Source organism: Mytilus californianus, unplaced genomic scaffold (genome assembly GCF_021869535.1).
Source record: "Mytilus californianus isolate M0D057914Y unplaced genomic scaffold, xbMytCali1.0.p SCAF_2, whole genome shotgun sequence".
Lineage (NCBI taxonomy): Eukaryota > Metazoa > Mollusca > Bivalvia > Mytilida > Mytilidae > Mytilus > Mytilus californianus.
This window is the reverse complement of record NW_026262668.1, coordinates 93,924,788-93,948,398: the sequence shown is the minus strand read 5'-3', so window position 1 is coordinate 93,948,398 and position 23,611 is coordinate 93,924,788. Positions and strand designations below refer to the sequence as shown.

The 23,611-nt window shown below is 32.8% G+C and overlaps 1 protein-coding gene and 1 long non-coding RNA gene across 4 annotated transcripts in view; one reads left to right on the top strand and one right to left on the bottom strand.

The window, feature by feature from the left end:
- The window catches only part of LOC127730430 (uncharacterized), a 157,980-nt gene that overhangs the window by 24,489 nt on the left and 109,880 nt on the right, over window positions 1–23,611 (bottom strand). The window lies entirely within an intron of this gene.
- LOC127730413 (coiled-coil domain-containing protein CG32809-like) overlaps window positions 1–23,611 on the top strand; it is a 90,243-nt gene that overhangs the window by 12,058 nt on the left and 54,574 nt on the right. The window contains exons 1-2 of one of the 3 annotated variants that reach the window (XM_052238815.1): window positions 5,594–5,688; window positions 11,732–11,985. In XM_052238815.1, coding sequence (XP_052094775.1) covers window positions 5,667–5,688; window positions 11,732–11,985 — 276 coding nt within the window. In that variant the 5' untranslated portion in view covers window positions 5,594–5,666. Of the gene's footprint in view, window positions 1–5,593; window positions 5,689–6,144; window positions 6,517–11,731; window positions 11,986–23,611 lie in introns of those variants that run through there. The other 2 variants (XM_052238817.1, XM_052238816.1) reach the window with 2 other exon arrangements.

Genomic DNA, 23,611 nt, shown 5'->3' with positions numbered 1-23,611 from the left:
ATGTTACCATAGTAACTAATTTAAATAGAAGAATGTTTCATGATGACCATGTCAAGATGACTTTGGGAAGTGGTTTTTAAGTGCTTTTTTATTTGACATTTATGATAAGAAGATTATTTATTGTGGATACCTGTATGTGTTTTTATGCATGACCAAAGAAAGCATATAGTGGCATTTGATGATATCCTTGGTTATTCGATGACTGATTTTTTCGATCTCAACTTTTAACTAACTTCACCCCAAAACATTAGTTTACCTAAAATAGACATCTGAGGATCTGAAATCAGCTTCAAATTCTATAAATGGACAAAACTATGCTGTTGATGATTCCTGACAATAAATGACATCTTGGTGTAAATGACCTCAAACAATATGGTTAGAATTTTATTTATTTGACCCAGGAAAGTACTATATTATGTTTACTTTATCTAGCTGTGCATTTACATAAGAAATTTAAGGTGATTTCAGTAGAAATATAATTAATTTATAGATAAATCATTGTAACTGATTATGCACATGACAACAAAAAAAATCATAGAAATCAGGCAGGTTTTGATGGCAGGGAGCTTTTATTTATGTACTTGTGTACTTTCTTTTATGTGTATTCTGCTTCTAAAAAAAATTATAAAAAATAGCAAGTTGATATTAGTAACTTTATAATTTCTTGAAAACCATTACAGATACAAAACAAAAATTGGTGTGAACATGTTCAGAATGGAGATCTACTAGTTTAAATGACAATTTTAAGCTATTTTAGGTTTTTGATCTACTAATTAACTTGAAAATTTTAACTGTAGACAGCAAAATAATTAGTTATGTACACAAGATATATAAAAAGGGAAATAATTTGTAACAATTTGACTCCTTACAGGAGTAATTGCCCTTCAAGATTAATTGATTGTTGGTAGCTTAATGTCCAGTGGCAAGAGTTATTTTTTGTTAAGCAATATTACTGTTTCTGTCTATTATCTTGAAAAATCACACATAGAGATAATCTGCTTTTAACAGCAAAAATAATACACAAAAACTTTTTAAAATCTGCTAGTGTATATTTCTTTCATTTTGGCTTATATTATGGTGATGTTGGGCGGGCGGGTGTACAGGTTAAAGTAGGTACCTTATTTATGAAACGAACTTCTCCTACAGTTTTCAATCCAGATCTCTGAAACTTCACAGGAAGATAGAACATATGTTGAAGTTGATGCAGTTGCTATTATGGAATTGTTTGAGGAGTTTTTTTCTCATTTTTTCAGTCTTAGACCCTGTTCACACTTGGACATTTAGATCAATTTAAACTAAATCAGTTCACTTTAGAAGTACTGAAGTCCAGTGTAAATGCTTTTAATTGTTTTTAACTAAACTATTACACAAAAAGAGGTAGTTTAGTTTGAATTGATCTAATGTGAATCGATCTTATTTTAAATGTAAACTCAGAGATCGATCTTAACTAGTGATGTTCAGTAGTTGTCGTTTGTTGATGTGGTTCATAAGTGTTTCTCTTTTCTCGTTTTTTATATAGATTAGACCGTTGGTTTCCCATTTGAATGGTTTTACACTAGTAATTTTTTGGGGCCCTTTATAGCTTACTGTTCGGTGTGAGCCAAGGCTCCGTGTTGAAGACCGTACTGTGACCTATAATGGTTTACTTTTATAAATTTTGACTTGGATGGAGAGTTGTCTCATTGGCACTCATACCACATCTTCTTATATCTACTTTTGAATCGAAAATAAATTTTGTGCAAATATGGCGCCAAAACTACACATGCAATTTATCACAAAAACTGTAAGAATAGAGGTATCAACATTTGAACTTGTAATTCAAGTGAAACAATATTAGTAATTTCAGCCATTATTGTTTTGGAAGCATGTGCTACCCAATTCGTGGGAAATTAACACATTAATTTGATTAGATATTTTTATTTATACACAGTGTTTACAATTTCACTCGCAATAAGGTCAGATAGACTGCATGTTTACTTCAGTTTATACCTATTGAGATTGTTAGGATTAAAGATAATGTGAAGCTAACTGGTTTTATTTAGATCAATTTAAATTTAGATTGATTAAAAAAATCAAGTGTGAACGGGGTCATGGTCTTTATTCAACAAAATTTATTAAAGAGGGTACAAGTTTTGTGTAATCAACTGCTTTTACAGTTTTCAGCTTAGATCACTGAAACTTCACAGGAAGATTGCACATATATTGAAGTTGTTCACCTGTGATTTTGGAATTGTTTGAGAAATTTTTTCTCATTTTTCCAAACTGCAAAATAAACAAGAAAATCGCTTGACAATCGTTGTCTGTGTATTGCCAATTTTAGGATACAGAATTTGTAAATACTGGAAATTCAGAAATGCCTAATCTGTGCTTTTGTTATTGGGAATCACCACTGATTACTGGTAAAAATGCAAGATCTAATTAATGTGATTTCAAAAATTTGTAAAGGAATATATCTATCACTACTGAAATTATGTTTGCAAGTTTTTATTAAGGCAAACCAGATACTGTCACATTTTTCACATTATTAGTAAGAAAAAATGGCAATAATTACTGGGTTTACAGTACATATTGATCAGGATTTGAAATTAGCAGGGGCCCACTCGCCAATGGCCCCCTAAAATTTGGTGTGGGCTACTTAAATTTCTGCCTTTCTTGCATAGGACTATATATGTGGGCTACAAAATTTAAGTTGTGGGCTACCATTGCCAAAGTCTTAAGTTCAATCCCTGTTAATATGGCATTTGATTGCCAGATTTACATAGATATAAGAAGATGTGGTATGAGTGCCATTGAGACAACTCTCCATCCAAGTCACAATTTGTAAAAGTAAACCATTATAGGTCAAAGGATGGCCTTCAACACGGAGCCTTGGTTCACACCGAACAGCAATCTATATATCTATATGAGACATTTCCACCAGATGCGCCATTCAGGCTCCTAGTACCCTATTGTATTCATTCTAAGTATAATCCATTCATAGATATTAATGTAAATTACCCATTAAAATAAAAGAATTAACCGTGTTAATTTATAATAATAGTTAGGTGTCCCTGAATAACAACAATAGAAATTGAAAGTTTATGGGTGAGTTATATTGAATTGACATAACTATATAGGTTTAGATCTTTCCTTCATGTCTTCTAACTCCTTGTTACACTGCTTTGATCTCTTTATGGATGTTCTCTTGTCATTTGTCCATGTCTATGGTATTTTGATTGGAATTATTATCTGTAGTAAGTAAAGATAAAAATGTGTGAATCATACAACACCTGGTAGACTTGTGAAAGATTTCTGTCTTCCAGATGTGCTGCACTTACATGCTGTAGGCAGATAATTTGTTAACAAGAAGATGGATTGAATTTGTAGATTTTTTGCAAAATGTATACTTATCTCCCCTTGTAATTTGACACAGATTTGGTTCTTCAAGATCAATTTTTAATACCTCAGATTAATTCACTCATAATAAATAGTTTACCTCAGGTAACTTTTATTGGTGATCTGTTTATTAAAATTAAGTATAAACAATTTTTTGGCAACAAGGAAACATTTGGGGGTTCTGTATTTGCATTGGAGTATTTGCTATTCATTATTTCCACAGGTATATTAGAACCCTGATTGTGCAATAATTATATGGTACAATATCAAGTAATGCTATACATTGTAATTAGGATCTATGCTTAATACCAGTAAGCATAAAAAAAATGAAACCATCACAAACTTTTAGTATGACATCAAGACCACCATTCAACACCCTCAATTGGTGTGCCAATCTGTTTTTTGGTGGTCAGGACCGACAGGACCGCCAGTTTGCGGAGGAAACCACATGGTCTATTTGTTCATCTGCTTTATATCTTGTGTACTAGTAACTAGTATTTGCTATTGCAGAACCTCAAAAATAAATTTTTATAATTTTCACTTTTGTCCTTCAAGAGTTTTACTTTACTTTAAAAAATGTATTTTCCCTAAGGATTCATCTGATCCCTTAATTTGTCAGGAAATCTCTTGAGTTTGACAATCCAGCCCAGACATTGAGTGCACCAGCCACCAGGCATATAGTGGTTAACCATGTCCCTTCCTCATTTGGTACTTCTATTATTACAATCAAACCATTTGAAATTTAGATTATTTTTTGGTGTGAAATGATGAGATACAAATTGCATTTGAGTTTCCTTTCAGATTACTTATTTAACATGGAATTGTGGTCGATAGACATAGAAATTTCATGAAAATTGAATTTGGCAGTAGACATGGTATATGTGTCATCTTTACACATCTAGTATAAATGTACTGAATTATAATAGAAAGCATCCATTCAGATATGATTCAATTTGTGTTATGGAATTTTGTTCATCATAATTAGATATAAGATGTGGTACGAGTGCCAATGAGACAACTCTCCATAAGCATTTTTATATTGAACAGCTCAGAAGTGTTTTTAAGCCCCACCTACAAAAGTAGATGGGTCATTATGATTTTGGGTCTGTCTTTCACTTGGTCATTCTGTCAGTATGGTATGAGTTAAAGTTTTGGTTTAGGTAGTTTGTGGTCACATCAACATGAAACTTTGTACACATTTTTATTTTGCAATTGTCTGTTAAATATATATACCAAATTAGGGTTTTGAAAAAGCATTCATGGTTAACGGAATATGGAAATGCAGTGGCGGATCCAAAAGGGGGGGGTTGGAACCCCCCTTTTTTTGGACGATCAATGCATTTGAATGGGGACATATAGTTGGAACCCCCCTTTTTTTTGGACGATCAATGCATTTGAATGGGGACATATAGTTGGAATCCCCCCTTTATCCTGGGTTAGAACCCCCCCCCCCCCCTTTTAAAAGTGATAGTCAGGGAGAGGCCATGGTGTCATATGGACAATATTCTTGTTTTTTAATAAATCTTGTGATGTTGGAGTGGTGACATGAAAATAATTTTGATAGTTTTCTTATTTGCCATTCCACATTAGGGATCTTTATCTCCTAAAATTGGCAATTTTCAGATTTGCTTCAGCAAGGATTTGTATACAAATACAAATTCTTGGCTTCAGTAACTAATCATATGTATGAAAATGGCAATTTTATTTTAGAAGAAAGATGAAGGTTGTAAATTTGTGAAAAATATTACTCAGCTGTTCTGGTATGTTTGATAATAAAAATTGGGAGGAGAGTTATATAATTCTTACATCAGACATGCTTTATCTTCACCTGACCTATTATTGTCAAAATAATACTGTAGTGTTATGCAATCATAACAAGATAAAAACAATAAATTAACTGAAGAATTAATAATGGTTCTTTTGTTAATGAATATGAGCAGGCAGCTAGTGATGAAAATATGAAATTGAAAAGCAAGTGCATTTTCAGGATATAATTAAATTAAATAAAATTGGAAATTATAAAAAAAACAAGTTATTAATTGTTTGTACACCTTAGTGATTTGTAGATAAAACCAGAAAGTAATTACAATTTTATCCTATGTTTATTAAATTTGTGTAAGGTAGTGAAACAGGTACTTTTGGTTGACTTGTCTTACCCTGTTCTTATCCTCATATATGAAATGGCTCATAACAAACAAATTTATCTGTCCATGGTTCAGTAAGAACTATCAATGAAAAACATCAACAGAATGTGTATTACCTAATGTAAGTAATAGACACATGGATATATTATGTCTTCTCTACAAAATCAAGGTAATATTTCATCACTTTTTAAATACTTTTATCTCAATTGAGTTTCTCTGTTAAAGTATGTCATACCTTGAGAAAATCAAATATTAAAAATTAGATTCCAAATTATTTGTTTTAAATTTCTGCATTTTTTCTGTAGCTCTGTTTAAGCTGTTAACACCTCCATGGAGTTTTTTTAATGAGCCTTTGTAAACATCTCCAGTACGTTTACCTTCCTTTATATTTTTTTGACAACCTTCTCTATAAATGGTATAACAAGGTTACCTAAAGCCTTTGGCATGAATATGTATGCATATCACACTTCATAACTTAGTGCAGACTTTTATATTATCATAAATGTTTAATGTACTTTATAATTACACATTGGAAATCTCTTGGTATCAATATATAAAAAGATAAATAAAGTTGGTCCTGCCCATTTGTCAACAAGCCTATGATGATTGACAGTTTGTTGTTTCCCTCAGGTGTAAGGATCAGTAAGATAATCTTAATTGTAAAATTTATGATGTGTACTTGTGATTACAGGTGTTATACCTTTAGTAGGATTAGTGGATAATCTTTGACCTTAGACAAGAATGCAGAAAAGGTCAATTTCTGTCAAAATTGATATGTTATTTGTACAGTTAATGGATTGCTAGTTGTGCTGATACTTTTTGTCTGTCATCAGATTAGAACATATATCCCTATAATATGACCCTTGTTTGATCATTTGATATTATCTATTATATGAAAATAAGAATGCAATTCAGTGGATATAATTGTAAGTTTGGAGGTGTTATTCACAATCAAGGAAGGAGATGATAAGTTAACCTTGAAACACAAGTATGACAGGTAAACATTCTCATATAGTATTTAACTCTTATGTAATTCAACTTGGAGTACTATAACTATAATGTGACAGTAGTCTCTCATTTCATGTGAAAGAGGAACAATTTACCCTAAAATAGTATAAATCATTTTATAATTAATCCATCATTTATTCCATTTGGAATTAATAATATTTTACTATTTTTAAAGGTCTTCCAATCTAAAGCAATGTAATAAAATACTTCAATTTTATAAGTGAAATATATTTTTGAAGAAGATGTATGGATAATGAGTTAACTCCCTTCCAGCACATATTGTTACATTTCAAGAGAAATACAATTAGATTTTCTACCCATGTACATACTGTTTTCTAATTGATTTTAAAAGAAAAACACCCAAATAGGAAGTATTTTCACTCCATCTTTTTGTCTGTTAGTTAAATTATTATACAATTTATTTGAGTCTTGATTCATAAAGATGTCAAATTCTATCACACAATAATTTCACTGTCAGTTTATTCCTGGTGACAACTAGTGACAAGAATGATTGGCTATAAAAATTGTCTGGGGATTTCTCACTATTTTTTTTATGAATTATGGTTAAATAAATAAGCATAAGATGTGAATTCCCTTCTGTCTCTAGAAATTTGGTAACACAATTGTTTTACATCATTTTTGAATCCTGTTCAATAGGAAATAATTGTGGTTAAGTTCAACAAGATTAGGTTTAATATTGGTGCATGTAAACAAGTCCGCTATAAAATAAAATGGGATGGTAGTTTTTCCCTAGGAACTGAAATTTATACTATCAGGGTTTGAATTGTTTGTAGATGTAGAAAATATGATATATAACTGTAAAGTGTAAATTCAGAAATTATTGCAATGTTTTATTATTGGTAAAACGTATATACAAATGTATTTCTCATTTTATAGGCAGGGCAATATGGAAGGTTCATGTTTAATCTGAGGTTCATGTTTAATCAGAGGTTCAGGTTATATTCATTGAGGATGAGTGTGTGCATAATGTATATTTTATTTTATATTGTTTGTTTGGGAAAGTTAGTAGCTCTTGTTTCAGTGGGATTGAACTCATAGTTTTCAGTGGGGATAGGTTGTTGATAGTTGGGAGGTGCCACGAGTTGGCAATGGGGCAAGCTGTTACTTGGTTTACTTTATAAAATAGACAAATGGATTGAATCCAAACTTGGCAGAGATTTTACAAGGACTTGACAGTATGTTTCATATGATATCATGTTTTTAAACTTTTGAAATTGAAAACCAAAATAATATTGGACTGTAATAGGTGTAGAAACTTTTTTCTATGGAACGAACTGTTTTATTTTAATAAGTGAAATCCAAATATACTGTGGATTCATTACTATTCATTGGATACCAATTTTTCATGGATCTAGTGGGTACAGGGAAACCAAGAATTAAATGTTCAACGAATTACAAGTGTTCCATAAAGATATATGCTGACTAAAGCAAAACCACGAAATCAAATATCCACGAAAATGGATTTTTTTTCTCAATCCACAAAAATTTGTACCCACAAAACTGAATCCACAGTAGCTGAAATGTTCCATGTATGGTATACTGACTAATAATTGACTGCTGCAACTAGTCAGCACAGCCCTTTAATAGCCTCTGTCTCTCTGTCTGTCTGTCCGTCTGCCAACACTTTCATTGTTGTATAGTTCGTCAAGATTGCATCAGCCAATATCAATAATTTTATATATATCTTTTAAAAGGAAGGTTTTTTTGATTTTATGAATTTTCTATTGGCCTTATTGAGTTATGGAACTTCGTTCATTAAAACTATGCTAAATCAAAATTTTCTTAGCTGTACAAACACTTAAAAATGGGTGGGTCAATCCTCAACAGTTATTCAGTACAGGGATAAAATTGAGTATAGACATGTTATCTTTTGTGTTTAATGGTATTTATTTTTGCCAATTAAAAATTGGTTTGACCCATAGCATGCACTATATCTGGATACATTTACTGTCCAACTTATGGACCTACAACACTACTCATAAAGACATTTATAATGGTTGTCCTGGATATGTTTGGTATTCATACTTTGTATGCCCCACCTACTGTAGTAAGGGTGCATTATGTTTTCTGGTCTGTGTCCATTTGTCCATCCCTAATAAGGTTAAAGATTTTGATTATGGTAGTTTACAATGAAATTTTAGTCACATTAACTTGAAACTTAGTACATATTTTCATCATGATGTGCTTTTAAGCTCACCTGGCCCAAAGGGCCAAGTGAGCTTTTCTCATCACTTGGTGTCCGTCGTCGTCGTTAACTTTTTACATTTTGAACTTCTTCTAGAGAACCACTGAATGGAATGAAACCAAACATGGCATGAATGTTCCTTATGAGGTGCTGACCAAGTGGTGTTACTTTGAAGCCGATCCATCATCCAAGATGGCCGCCAGCGGGGGACTTAGTTTAACATAGGACCCTATGGAAAATACATACAAATATCTTCTTTTAGAGAACCACTGAATGGAATGAAACCAAACATGGCATGAATGTTCCTTATGAGGTGCTGACCAAGTGTTGTTACTTTGAAGCTGATCCATCATCCAAGATGGCCGCAAGTGGGGGACTTATTTTAACATAGGACCCTATGGGAAATACATACAAATGTCTTCTTTTAGAGAACCACTGAATGGAATGAAACCAAACATGGCATGAATGTTCCTTATGAGGTGCTGACCAAGTGTTGTTACTTTGAAGCCGATCCATAATCCAAGATGGCTGCCAACGGGGGACAATGTTTAACATAGGACCCTATGGGAAATACATACAAATGTCTTCTTTTAGAGAAACACTTAATGGAATGAAACCAAATATGGCATGAATGTTCCTTATGAGGTGTTGACCAAGTTTTGTTACTTTGAAGCCGATCCATACTCCAAGATGGCCGCCAGCGGGGGACTTAGTTCAACCTAGGACCCTATGGGAAATACATACAAATGTCTTCTTTTAGAGAACCACTGAATGGAATGAAACCAAACATGGCATGAATGTTCTTTATGAGGTGCTGACCAAGTGTTGTTACTTTTAAGCCGATCCATCATCCAAGATGGCCGCAAGTGGGGGACTTAGTTTAACATAGGACCCTATGGGAAATACATATGAATGTTCCCTATGATGTGTTGACCAAGTTTTGTTACTTTGAAGCCGATCCATCATCCAAGATGGCTGCAAGTGGGGGACTTAGTTTAACATAGGACCCTATGGGAAATACATACAAATGTCTTCTTTTAGAGAACCACTTAATGGAATGAAACCAAACATGGCATGAATGTTCCTTATGAGGTGTTGACCAAATTTTGTTACTTTGAAGCTGATCCATACTCCAAGATGGCCGCCAGCGGGGGACTTAGTTCAACCTAGGACCCTATGGGAAATACATACAAATGTCTTCTTTTAGAGAACCACTGAATGGAATGAAACTAAACATGGCATGAATGTTCCTTATGAGGTGCTGACCAAGTGTTGGTACTTTGAAGCCGATCCATCATCCAAGATGGCTGCCAGCGGTGGACTTAGTTTAACATAGGACCCTACAGGAAATACATACAAATGTCTTCTTTTAGAGAACCACTTAATGGAATGAAACCAAACATGGCATGAATGTTCCTTATGAGGTGTTGACCAAGTTTTGTTACTTTGAAGCTGATCCATACTCCAAGATGGCCGCCAGCGGGGGACTAAGTTCAACCTAGGACCTTATGGGAAATACATACAAATGTCTTCTTTTAGAGAACCACTGAATGGAATGAAACCAAACATGGCATGAATGTTCCTTATGAGGTGCTGATCAAGTGTTGTTACTTTGAAGCAGATCCATTATCCAAGATGGCCGCCAGCGGCGGACTTAGTTTAACCTAGGACCCTATGAGAAATATATACAAATGTCTTCTTTTCGAGAACCACTGAATGGAATGAAACCAAACATGGCATGAATGTTCCTTATGAGGTGTTGACCAAGTGTTGTTACTTTGAAGCCGATCCATAATCCAAGATGGCCGCCAGCAGGGGACTTAGTTTAACATAGGACCCTATGGGAAATACATACAAATGTCTTCTTTTAGAGAACCACTGAATGGAATGAAACCAAACATGGCATGAATATTCCTTATGAGGTGTTGACCAAGTGTTGCTACTTTGAAGCCGATCCATCATCCAAGATGGCTGCCAACGGGGGACAATGTTTAACAAAGGACCCTATGGACAATACATACAAATATCTTCTTTTAGAGAACCACTGAATGGAATGATACCAAACATGGCATGAATGTTCCTTATGAGGTGCTGACTAAGTGTTGTTATTTTGAAGCTGATCCTTCATCCAAGATGACCACCAGTGGGGGGATTTCCTTTAACATAAGACCCTAAGGGAAATACATACAAATGCTTATTCTTGGGGTTCACTGAATGCAATGAAACCAAACATGGCATAAATGTTTCTTATGAGGAGCTGATGAAGTGTTGCTACTTTGTTGCCGATTTACTGTTCAAGATGGCCACCAGGATTTTTTATTAAATTACAGGGCCAATATTAAACCAAATTTGGCCTCACTCATTATTAGGGTATCTGTTATGATTTTAATCTATTTTTACATGATTTCCAAAACCAAAGTAGAATCAGGTGAGCGACACAGACTCTTGAGAGCCTCTAGTTATATTATATGCCAAATTGTGGGGTTGAACCTGATTCCACAGGTAACTGGAAATGCGATAGTGATCAAAACATTCTCAGGTTAAAATTTTTGGTACACTAGGTCTACCATGAAGTTGTGGTCATATCAACTTGAAACTGAGTACACATGATCATTTATATGATGTGAACTTTTAATATTGCATACAAAACTAAGCTTGTGCATCTGATCTCATGGTTTACTGAACAGGAAATAAGATAGTGAGGTGGTGCACACAGAGACATATTCTATTTATTTTACAAACTAATTTGTAATTAACAGAATAATTCTACAATGTAATTTGTATGCTTTGAGATATGATTCAATTACTTTCTTTACCTTGTTGTTGAGTACCAATATCACATGTACTTGATTAGCCCCTAATGACTCTGTCTGTTTGTTGGTGACTATCAGCCAGTATGATAGGGTCCAAGGGAAAATGAAACAAAATATAGGGATCTGATTAAGAGGATCAATAAATAGATATATATTCAACAATTTTATTCCATAATTTTTTTCAGATTACACTGCCAGAAAGATATATGGAAGTGCTGAAAATATAAAGGGGAACAATTATGAGGATCTGGATAGTTTCTGGGATGTCTCTATGACTGGTATCCATGTCCGCAGTAAGTCACAGCCAAGATCTGCACCTGGATCTAATTCACTACAGAGGAAACAACAACCAGTGAAACAAGTGCCAAGGAGACATACTCTTGGAGGATCAGCTTTCAGACCTCCAGAGGACATTCCTATAAATGGAAATGGTAATGAAGTGAGTATACTGAGATGTGTCACAGTGGTATTGCACTTTTGTTTACCATTTAATTTTCCATTTCACATGTTTAATACATGCCAATATTGAACAAAGCAGTAGTGGTAAGTTTAAATAAAAATTTTTTAAAACAAGTTACTTTTCCCTGTTAGTTGTGTGCAGATAAACCAGTTAATCATGAATCAAATTTCTAGGGGAATGGAAGATCACAATAATATGTCAACACTATTGGTTGGAAAATTATTATGTAGTTGTGGTGTTAATTCTTGACTTTCTCCCTGTTGATCTATTGAATGTTTTCTATTGTAACACTGTATTGTAAGAATCAAGTATTTAGTGTGACCTTTTAGAATATTATTGTGTACAGTTTGTGTTCAAACAGAAAATGATTTATTGATTGGGATGAAGGCATGTGTTTTATTGATCTCCTAGTAATATACATTGATCTAAGACCTCATTCTACATTGAATAACATATTCAACATTGATCAGTACAATACAGTCTTATGTCAGTGGACTTTACAAATAGCCAGAATAATTTAATGGCAGTAGATTTTTTCAAGTACAAGTCATTTTTTATGTGCTTTTGTGTGGAATTCCTTTACTACTGGTAATATTGCACTTCGATAACAATGTATACTTATTAGTTTACAAGGACATCCTACTAAAGAGTGTAGATTGTAACCTCTATTTGTATTGTAGATGTCTTCCTTATATGATATATGACTGACACACATTTCAAGGATGTCTGACACAGTCATCTTTATTAAGATTTTTTTTTATAAGCTTTCTGCTGAATTTGATATCCTTTTAGCTAGTACCATTAATTGAAATCTTTCAGGCTATTTGCAAACTTATCAAAATTATATTTAGTATGATTATTCAGCATAAGCATGTTTGAGTTGCCTCCCAAATTTATAACCACATTAGCCCATTTTTGTCTCGCTTGACGGAGTCTAAAAGCGAGACATAGGTATGCTGTTTCCGGCGTTGGGGGCGGAGGCGTCAACAATGTATTAGTTTGTGATTAGGTCTAGTTTGTGGTGAACCACAAGTTGTAGGTCAATCATATTTGGTATACAGTTGTATTAGTATTGGCACATCTCATTTCAATGGAGATTATTTGGCCCTGCCCCCTCAGTCATGGTCTATTGACTTTGAAAATTTTGCTTAGTTAACATGTATTAGTTTGTGATTAGGTCAGTTCAAGGGGAACCATTAGTGGTAGGCCAATGTTAATTGGTATTCAGTTGTATAAGCATTAGCACATCTCATTTCAATGGAGAATATTTGGCCCCATCCCCTCAGTCATGGCTATTGACTTTGAAACTTTTGCTCAGTTTACATGTATTAGTTTGTGATAAGATCAGTTTTAGATGAACTGCTAATGTTAAGTCAATGATATTTGGTATGCAAATTTATTGGCTTTTGTAAGTATCGTTTCCATGGAGATTATTTAGCTCCACCCCCTCTTCATGGTTCATTGACTTTGAAACTTTTACATAGTTTACAAGTTAATGTTTGTGTTTAGGTCTGTTTAAAGGGAACAACTTGTAATAAGTCAATGATATTTGGTATTGCAGTTGTATTAGCATTGGCGCATCTCATTCACATGGAGATGGTTTAGCCATGAACCTCAGTCATGGTTCATTGACTTTGAATATTAGCCTAACTTGTTAAGTATTACCATTTTAATTTCAACATTTGCATAATCAAAAACAGAAAAGCGAGGCATATCTCTGTGATAACAGTTTATAGCAGGTATGATACAGTAGCATCATTTATTAATTCTCTACCCCATGCCCCATCTTTGATGTACTTTGTATGGCTCAATGATTGTGTATGTTAATTAAATACCATTGATGCAAGGGACTGTTTTGAATGTATCAATTTGTACTTTAGTCAAAAGAATTTGAAAGTCATAACAAACTTTTATATGGAAAGAGGAAGTAATTTAAAAAGAAGACAAGATAAAACAGAGAGAGAATCAGATATAAACTGTGTTGAATGTTTATTATGACCTTGAGCATTAATGCAGTTTTGGAACTTTCTTACAGTAAATAAGATTGATATGACTGTTTTATGAGAATGTATCATACCACGCTTATGAAAAATTATTTATTCTTGAGCATTCATGTTTTTATCAAGTTTACTCCACTTACATCACTCCTCCATTCCTAATGTATTGATCTTCAGAATCATACACAAATACATTTATGAATAAGACATTTATCTCTACTTTACATGTATATGTAAACATAAAAATGTTACGTGACCGCATGTTGACTTTGAACATGTTTTGTGAAGGGCTTCTTTACAATTTATTTTACTTAATGAATATATTGTGTGTTGTCTGACAATTTGACAAGATAGCATATTGTCTCAAAGGATTTATGATGTTGAAATTGATTATTATCTAAAAGCAGTAAGTTGTCCAATTTGTGTCTTATATTTTCTTAAAGTTTTGGGAAAAAATTATTCACTATAAATAAGTGTCTGCTAATATTATGTTCAATAACAAATAATATAGCAAAAGAAAATTTTCAATTTATTCTATGTTCAATGACGTAGTTTGAAGAAATTTTTTTTTTTATAGTTTTTACAGTCTTTGCACTTGAATGATGAAATTTTGGTAAGGAAAAAACATATAGATTCCTTATCATGCAAATTGTGGTTTTAAACCAATGCAAAAGATTTCAAACATAGGTTTTTGAGTTGACTGATCTTGTACTTGGTTTGAGAAATGAGTAAATATAATCTGTTTTGACTACCTAGAATATCAATTGATATTAAACTAGTTTATTTTGTTGAATCCTTGTTTTATATACACTTACCCTATTTCAAATGAGTTTTTTTCTGCATATTTCCAGCCTGTATTCATCAGGTGTTTACAATATCTAATAGACATGATAGTCTGTGGAGTATAAAGGTGATATTTTCCTAGTCAAATTGGTTTTGATAACAGTAGTTTGAGCAGTAATGAACTTTTAATTGGTACTATATTGGTATGATAGACATTCCTGTTGTCTAATGGTTTCAGTTATAAATGTAATATATGTATTAAAACATGTCTCCTGGTAGTTTATTTGGGTGATGTAAGATAGTAGTAAGCATTATTGTTACATCATTTTGAAATGGTTTATAATAGCATGAATAATTGTATGAATGTTTTCAATGAATATATCTGAGATCACATTATTGGTTGGAGAACCAACGTATTTAACGGATGTAGAAGTTAGCAGGGCTGTACCTTGTACTTTTACCTTCTTTTGTGCTGACAAGTACCACCCAAAGAAATATATTATAATATAAGGTAGTTATCAGTACATTTGTATTATATAAAAGTACCTGCTGAAAATTGAAAAAGTTCCATTCCTATTACAGAAAATGAAATCACAGGAAGTAACAAATACAAAATGTAATAAGTTTACTATTGTTTTAAGTCCTATAATATATATACAAAAACAAAAATAAACCTTTTGGATCAACTATTTAGAAAGAAGTTCTTCACTGTTTTCTTAATGTGAGCTATTGCTGCCATGTGAAGTGTTGCATCACTTTGAATCCATTATAGTTGTCAGTCATCGTCGTGTCTGTCATCATAAACTTTTTCAAAAATCTTCTCTGTAACCTCTGGACCAATATCAACAAAACTTAGGCTGAATAATTCAAATAAATATGAATTTTTGTTCCTCCCACTAAACCAACGTGCCACATTAGTTATGGTTTAATATCTATGAAAACCATAATAAATATAGAAAATCTGACAGCAAATATGATCAGGGTATCAAGATCTACCTTCTTTCCATTTTGTCCAAAATTGTCAGATGACTCCTTATAGTGGTTCTTGCACAGAAATGATGATTTTTTTTAACCAATTTTGCTTTTAATATAATTATCTTGAAAACTATAATAGAAAGAGAGCAACTGTAAACAGTAAAATTACCAGGAAACATTAGATGTACTAACAAGTCAATATATAACAGAAGTTGTCTATTCACTCCTTACAGGAGTTATTACCCTCAAATGATGATTTTTAACTCAATTATATAATGACAATAATATAATATATAATAAACAAGGTCAATAATGTAAACTAATGAGGCAAAAAATTTGAATGACATAGAAATAAACAAAAGACATCATATATAAAAAAAAAATAAGAAGTATATTTCAGGCAGAACCTGTTATATAGCAAAAGTGATCATGTTGTCCCAATATTTCAAACTATGAATGTTTCAAAACAAGATTTGAAGAGGATTCCTATTATTAGTAACAAACATTAATTGCCGTTTATGATGGGATGCAATTATTTATGCAAAGTACCCGAGAATTTAACAAACACATAGTTGAAATGATATTTTGACCATAGATGTTTTAATGAATAGAAGGTCATAGTTAACGTGACATGAGTCATGGGTGGTTTAATGTTTAATAATCAAAGTCATGGTATAATCTTTAAGAAAAACACATATTTTTGTGGAAAAATTATCTGAGTGAAAGAAAGCTTTCAACACAATACAAGTTAGATTAATTTTTTTAAGAATTTAAATAGGTGGGGGAAGGATTATACCTTTCCCTCATCTTATTATACCATCAATCATGTGAAAGTTCTTGCTGGTAAAACAAACTTATCCAAGTGTGGCTGAACTGTGGTGATTTCAGTCAATTGTTTAACATTTATCAGTTAATCTACAAAATTTATGGGAAATAAAACAAAGTTGTAGATAGAAACTGTAGGAGGAATTGCAACCATCAGCTATTGTATCATCTTGGACTAATACTTATCTATTGGTCCCAGGAATCTTTAAATAAGACAAAAAAGTCAACAATTTGGCTGTAGGATAATTTATTTTTATTATACTTCATGTCAAAATGCCAGATTTTGAATGGTTATTATGAGGGAGACAATTTACTCTATTCCATGGCAAATTCTCTATTACCCTTCACGGAGACGCTTGATCAATTGTGCGCTTTATCAAATATGGATGGTTGTTGTGTACAAGATGTACTAGTTTTTGTCGAGCCTGCGACTTTTGTCGCAGAAAGCTCGACATAGGGATAGTGATCCGGCGGCGGCGTTAGTTAACTTCTTAAAAGCTTTATATTTTAGAAGGTGGAAGATCTGGATGCTTCATACTTTCAAAGTGTATATGGATGCCTCATGTTACGAAGTTTCTGTCAGTCACATGTCCAATGTCCTTGACCTCATTTTCATGGTTCAGTGACTACTTGAAAAAAAAGTTAAGATTTTTTGTAATGTTAAATTCTCTCTTACTATAAGTAATAGGATAACTATATTTGGTATGTGCGTACCTTGCAAGGTCTTATGCCCGTCAGACAGTTTTCACTTGACCTCGACCTCATTTCATGGATCAGTGAACAAGGTTAAGTTTTGGTGGTCAAGTCCATATCTCAGATACTATAAGCAATAGGTCTCGTATATTCGGTGTATGGAAGGACTGTAAGGTGTACATGTCCAACTGGCAGGTGTCATCTGACCTTGACCTCATTTTCATGGTTCAGTGGTTATAGTTAAGTTTTTGTGTTTTGGTCTGTTTTTCTTATACTGTATGCAATAGGTCTACTATATTTGGTGTATGGAATGATTGTAAGGTGTACATGTCTAGCTGGCAGGTGTCATCTGACCTTGACCTCATTTTCATGGTTCAGTGGTCAAAGTTAAGTTTTTGAGTTTTGGTCTTTTTTTCTAATACTATATGCAATAGGTCAACTATATTTGGTGTATGGAAATATTTTATGATCTAAATGTCGTTCACGCAGGTTTTATTTGACCTTGACCTCATTTTCAAGGTTCATTGCTCAGTGTTAAGTTTTTGTGTTTTGGTCTGTTTTTCTTAAACTATAAGCAATAGGTCAACTATATTTGTTGTATATGCCTGCCTAGCATGGTTCATCTGACCTTGACCTCATTTTCATGGTTCATTGGTCAATGTTTAGTTTACTTGGTTAATGTTAAGTTTATGTGACAGTTGTAATAAAGCTTTATATTTAGGACTATCAACATAATATCATAATATCAATGATTAGTAAAGAAGGCGAGACATTTCAGTGTGTGCACGTTTGTTTTATATGACCGAAAAAAAAATTTTGCATAAAAAAAAGGGGGGGGGGGGGGGGTAAAAAGAAATTGTGGGGGGTCAATTTTTTCTCATTTCAGATTTCAGAAATTAAAAAGAAAAAATTCTTCAAATATTATTTTTTTTGCAAAAAAAATGTGTGGGGAAAAGGGGGGGGGGGGGGGGGTGTTAATACGCAACAGCATAGTGTATTGCACAAAAGCAAAAAAAAAAGGGGGGGGACATTTTTTAAATTTTTTTTTTTGTGGGGGAAGGGGGGGGTCAATTCGCAATAGCAAAGTGTATTGCACAAAAGCAAAAAATTGAATATAAATTCAAATCATATAACCAATTCTAAGTTCTTTGACTACAGTTATTCTGTGTCAGAAACCTTTTATGTGTCAAATATTTAATTACAATCCAAATTCAGAACTGTAACAAGCGCAAATATTGCGTCCATTTTTGCCCCAACTGTTCAGGGTTGGGCCTCTGGGGTCGTATCCAGCTGCACTCGGCGAAGCAATTTATTGAAAATTGAATAGACAGTAATAACAGAACATTCAGAATAATAAATTAAATAACACATAGCTCAGAGGGTGACAGAGCAGATTGTTACCCCTTGAAAAGACATTGTCAACCTAGGCTTTGCTGGGTTGACAATGTTTTCTCGGGGAACAATCTGCTCTATCACCCTCCCAGCTATATGTTAATTATATAAAGACTTAAATTCTAAAAATATGATCATCAATTATATATGTACAAAAAGGTATTAAGTGAAAAAAAGACTATAGGAAGAGTTGTAATGACTAGTAACACACATGAGGGGGTGGACAGCTTTTGAGGGAGGTGGCGGGAGGTGGGAGACAAAAAATAGGTTGAAGAGAAAAAAAGATTCTAAAAGTGGGAGGTGGGAGATAGGGGCAGGAGGTGGGAGAAGGGTACCCCCCTGTCCACCCCCTCACACATACACCTAATACGGACAAACCGAAAGGCGGATAGACAGGATAAGAAGAAGAATAAGTGTACCCCAAATTATTTTTGAGCTGCTATAAAAATTACATGAAAAAAATCCAGACAATTAAAAATGTTTTTGATGCTAGCTTTACAAACAAAATAAAAAAAGACAATGCTGTGGATAGTTAACTTTTGAATTGATAGTAAATAATAAATACATGTTAATATACTATATATATACACATATAGTATACTTATTTTAATGTAACACAGAAAAATGCAACAATAATTGTAATTAAAAGAAAACAAAAAATAACAGATTTTGGAAAAAAGGGGGAGAGTTAAAAAATTATCCTATCCCCAGGTACCTATGATAACAACCTAGACTGGGTACAGTATGATTGCCCAACTATTTATAAAGCACAGCTTGCAAACTTCCCCTAGAAATGAAAAGTAACGATCTTTTAAAAAATGTGTATACCATACAGCATACTGTAAATTGTGTATATACCAATAGTCAAGTTTGTTATCTCCCCTTAATTTCTAAAGAATGAATATTAAGTGAATGTTGACAAATAAAATTGTATTTTTACAAGCAATTTGCACAAAGAATTCAAATACTTTTTTAAAAGGTTTTAGGTAATTATTGGATCAGTTAATGTAATATTAATCAAGACTTTGTTGATACATTTTTTAATTTACACCATTGGAATATGGAAGATTAATTTAATATTAGAACAAGTGGAAACATGTGTGCATCTCTCTATCTATTATAGTTTAATTTATGCAACATGAACACATTAGTGTTCATAATATTAATCAAGTGTCAAAACAGATTATCTCACTAATCATATAAAGTGCTTTGAACCCCTCCACTAAAATGTAAAAGTGTTCTATACATGTAAAAGGAAATTTTATACATTATGATCATGGTCAAAATTAGAAAACAGGTTAATCTTGAAAACTAACTGAAAAAATATTCAGGTTGTCAAAATAAATATACCTTTTATTTTCATAAAAATTATCAGATGAATTCTTTGCCCAATAACATGCATTATCACTATTATAGATGGCCAGAAAATGTAAATAGCAAATATGATTAGTCTCAATTACAAGATTTAAAAATATACCAATGTGAATGAAACAATCATTTCACTCGATCAGTATAGCAGTTGTTTCCATTAAATGACTTTTTTTCTTATTTAAGTCAATTATCTTGAAAACTATAATAGATAGACTTAAACTATAAACAGAAAAAACGTTAAACAATACAGATCTACATACTAAAATTGTATATGACAATATTTGCCTATAATTTTGAAACTATTATAGAACGACAGAAGCTGTTAACAGTTTACAGCAGAAATTATCAGCTTTAAAAGTTCTACAAAATTGCAATTTATCAAGTGCCTAAGTATTTATGAACTCATGTACTTGCAGTAGAGATGTTATAACTTTTTAGCTCACCTGACCTGAAAGGTCAAGTGAGCTTTTCTCATCACTTTGCGTCCGTCGTCCGTAAACTTTTACAAAAATCTTCTCCTCTGAAACTACTGGGCCAAATTTGACCAAACTTGGCCACAATCATCATTGGGGTATCTAGTTTAAAAAATGTGTCCGATGACCCCGCCAACCAACCAAGATGGCCGCCATGGCTAAAAATAGAACATAGGGGTAAAATGTAGATTTTGGCTTATATCTCTGAAACCAAAGCATTTAGAGCAAATCTGACATGGGGTAAAATTGTTTATTAGGTCAAGATCTATCTGCCCTGAAATTTTCAGATGAATCAGACAACCCGTTGTTGGATTGCTGCCCCTGAATTGGTAATTTTAAGGAAATTTTGCCCATTTTGGTTATTATCTTGAATATTATTATAGATAGAGATAAACTGTAAACAGCAATAATGTTCAGCAAAGTATGATCTACAAATAAGTCAACTTGACCAAAATGGTCAGTTGACCCCTTAAGGAGTTATTGCCCTTTATAGTCAATTTTAACCATTTTTCGTAAATTTTTGTAATCTTTTACAAAAATCTTCTCCTCTGAAACTACTTAGACAAATTTAACCAAAATTGTCCACAATCATCATTAGGGTATCTAGTTTAAAAAATGTGTCCGATGACCCTGCCCGCAAACCAAGATGGCCGACATGGCAAAAAAATAAAACATAGGGTAAAATGCAGTTATTGGCTCATATCTCTGAAACCAAAGCATTTAGAGCAAATCTAATGGTATAAAATTGTTCATTAGGTCAAGATCTATCTGCCCTGAAATTTTCAGACCAATCAGGCAACATGTTAGGTTGCTGCCCCTGAATTGGTAATTTTAAGAAAATTTTGCCGTTTTTGGTTATTATCTTGAATATTATTATAGATAGAGATAAACTGTAAACAGCAATAATGTACAGCAAAGTTAGATCTACAAATAAGTCAACATGACCAAAATTGTCAATTGACCCCTTAAGGAGTTATTGCCCTTTATAGTCAATTTTTTACAATTTTCATAAATTTTGTAAATTTTTGTAAATTTTTACAAAATATTTTCCACTGTAACTACTGTGCCAAGTTCATTATAGATAGAGATAATAGTAAGGAGCAAGAATGTTCAGTAAAGTAAGATCTACAAACACATCACCATCACCAAAACACAATTTTGTCATGAATCCATCTGTGTCCATTGTTTAATATGCACATAGACCAAGGTGAGCGACACAGGCTCTTTAGAGCCTCTAGTTTTTTATAGTTCACCTGACCGAAAGACCAAGTGAGCTTTTCTCATCACTTGGTGTCTATTGTTCATTGTCGTCCATTAACTTTTACAAAAATCTTCTCCTCTGAAACTACTGGGCAAAATTTCACCAAACTTGGCCACAATCATTATTGGGGTATCTAGTTTAAAAAATGTGTCCGATGACTCCACCTGTCAACCATGAGGGCCGACATTGCTAAAAATAGTTTTGTCTATTATCTTGAAAAACTGCTTTGAATAGAGAAATCTGACAGGGGCAGAAATGTTAAAAATGTTGAAATTTACATGCTCTCCATTTGCATTTAAACTTTCAGACCACTTCTCATAGGAGTTATAACCCTTTAATGTCAAATTTTATCATTTGTTTTCATTTTTGCCTACTTTTTTGAAAACTATTATAGATGCAGAGAAATTTTTATTAGGAAAAACAATAATCAAGACAAGATCTATAAATAAGTCAACATGGCTGAAATCATCAGACAAGTCCTTAATAATTGGAGTTATTGCTCTTTAATGACGATTTTTACCATTATTTTGCATTTTTGCCTTATATCTTAAAAACTATAATAGATAAAAAGAATCTTCAAAATCCAAAATAATCAACAGGTCAAGATCTACAAATAAGTCATCATGAACGAAAATGTCAGTTGACTCCTTATTGAAGTTATTAACCTTTAATGACAGTTTATTCCAATTTTTTGCATTTTTGTCTATTATTTTGAAAACAATAATAGATAGATAGATACTCTGTATATCATAAATGATCAACAAGACAATATTTACGAATAAGCCATCATAGCTGAAATCTTAAGACAACTTGTTGTCAACATGACTGAAATTGTCAGTTTACTCTTTATAGATTTATTGCCCTTTCATGATGATTATTACTAAAAAAAATGGCTATTGTTGAGGATTTAGGTGAGTGATACAGGCTCTTTAGAGTATTTATTTTTTGTCTCGCCTGTTATGAAAGTCGCAGAAAGCGTGACATAGGGATTGCTTTTCTGGCGACGACGTCAACAATTGTTAAGTTTTCTGCTTAAGTCAGTTTGATAGGAACTACTTGTTATAGATCATTGATATTTTGTATGAAGATGCATTACTATCAGTATATATCAGTTTGATGACAATTTTGAGGCCTTGCCCCCTAGGCCATGGTCCAGTGACTTTGAATTAATTAGCAATTTTAAATGTTAAGTTTTATGCTTAAGTTAGATTGATAGGAACTACTTTTGATAGATTCATGATATTTTGTGTGTAGTTGCATTGCTATCAGTACATATCAGTTTGATGACTATTTTGAGGCCCTGCCCTCTAGGCCATGGTTCAGTGACTTTCAATTAATTAGCAATTTTCAATGACAAGTTTTCTGCTTAAGTTAGTTTGATATGAACTGCTTGCGATAGATCAATGATATTTTCTATAAAGTTGCATTACTATCAGTATATATCTGTTTGACCACTATTTCAAGGCTCTGCCCACTAGGTCATGGTCCAGTGACTTTCAATCAATTAACAATTTTCAATGTTAAGCTTTCCTATTAAGTTAGTTTGATGGGAACTAGCTAATGACAATAGACAATATTATCTATAAAGTTACATTGCTGTCTGTACATCTCAGTTTGTCAACCATTTCGAGGCCCTACCCACTAGTTGGTTCAGCAACTTTGAATTGATTAGCAATGTTGCTGTCCATCAGATTGTCTTTTTCTGAATTTTATGCCGACAGGCCAGACATATCTCAGTGTCAACAGTTTATTGGTATTTTTTTTTAACACTAAAAAAGGTACAAACATGAAGCATCCCAATTTTTATACCCCCGCTTTAAAAAAGTGGGGGTATA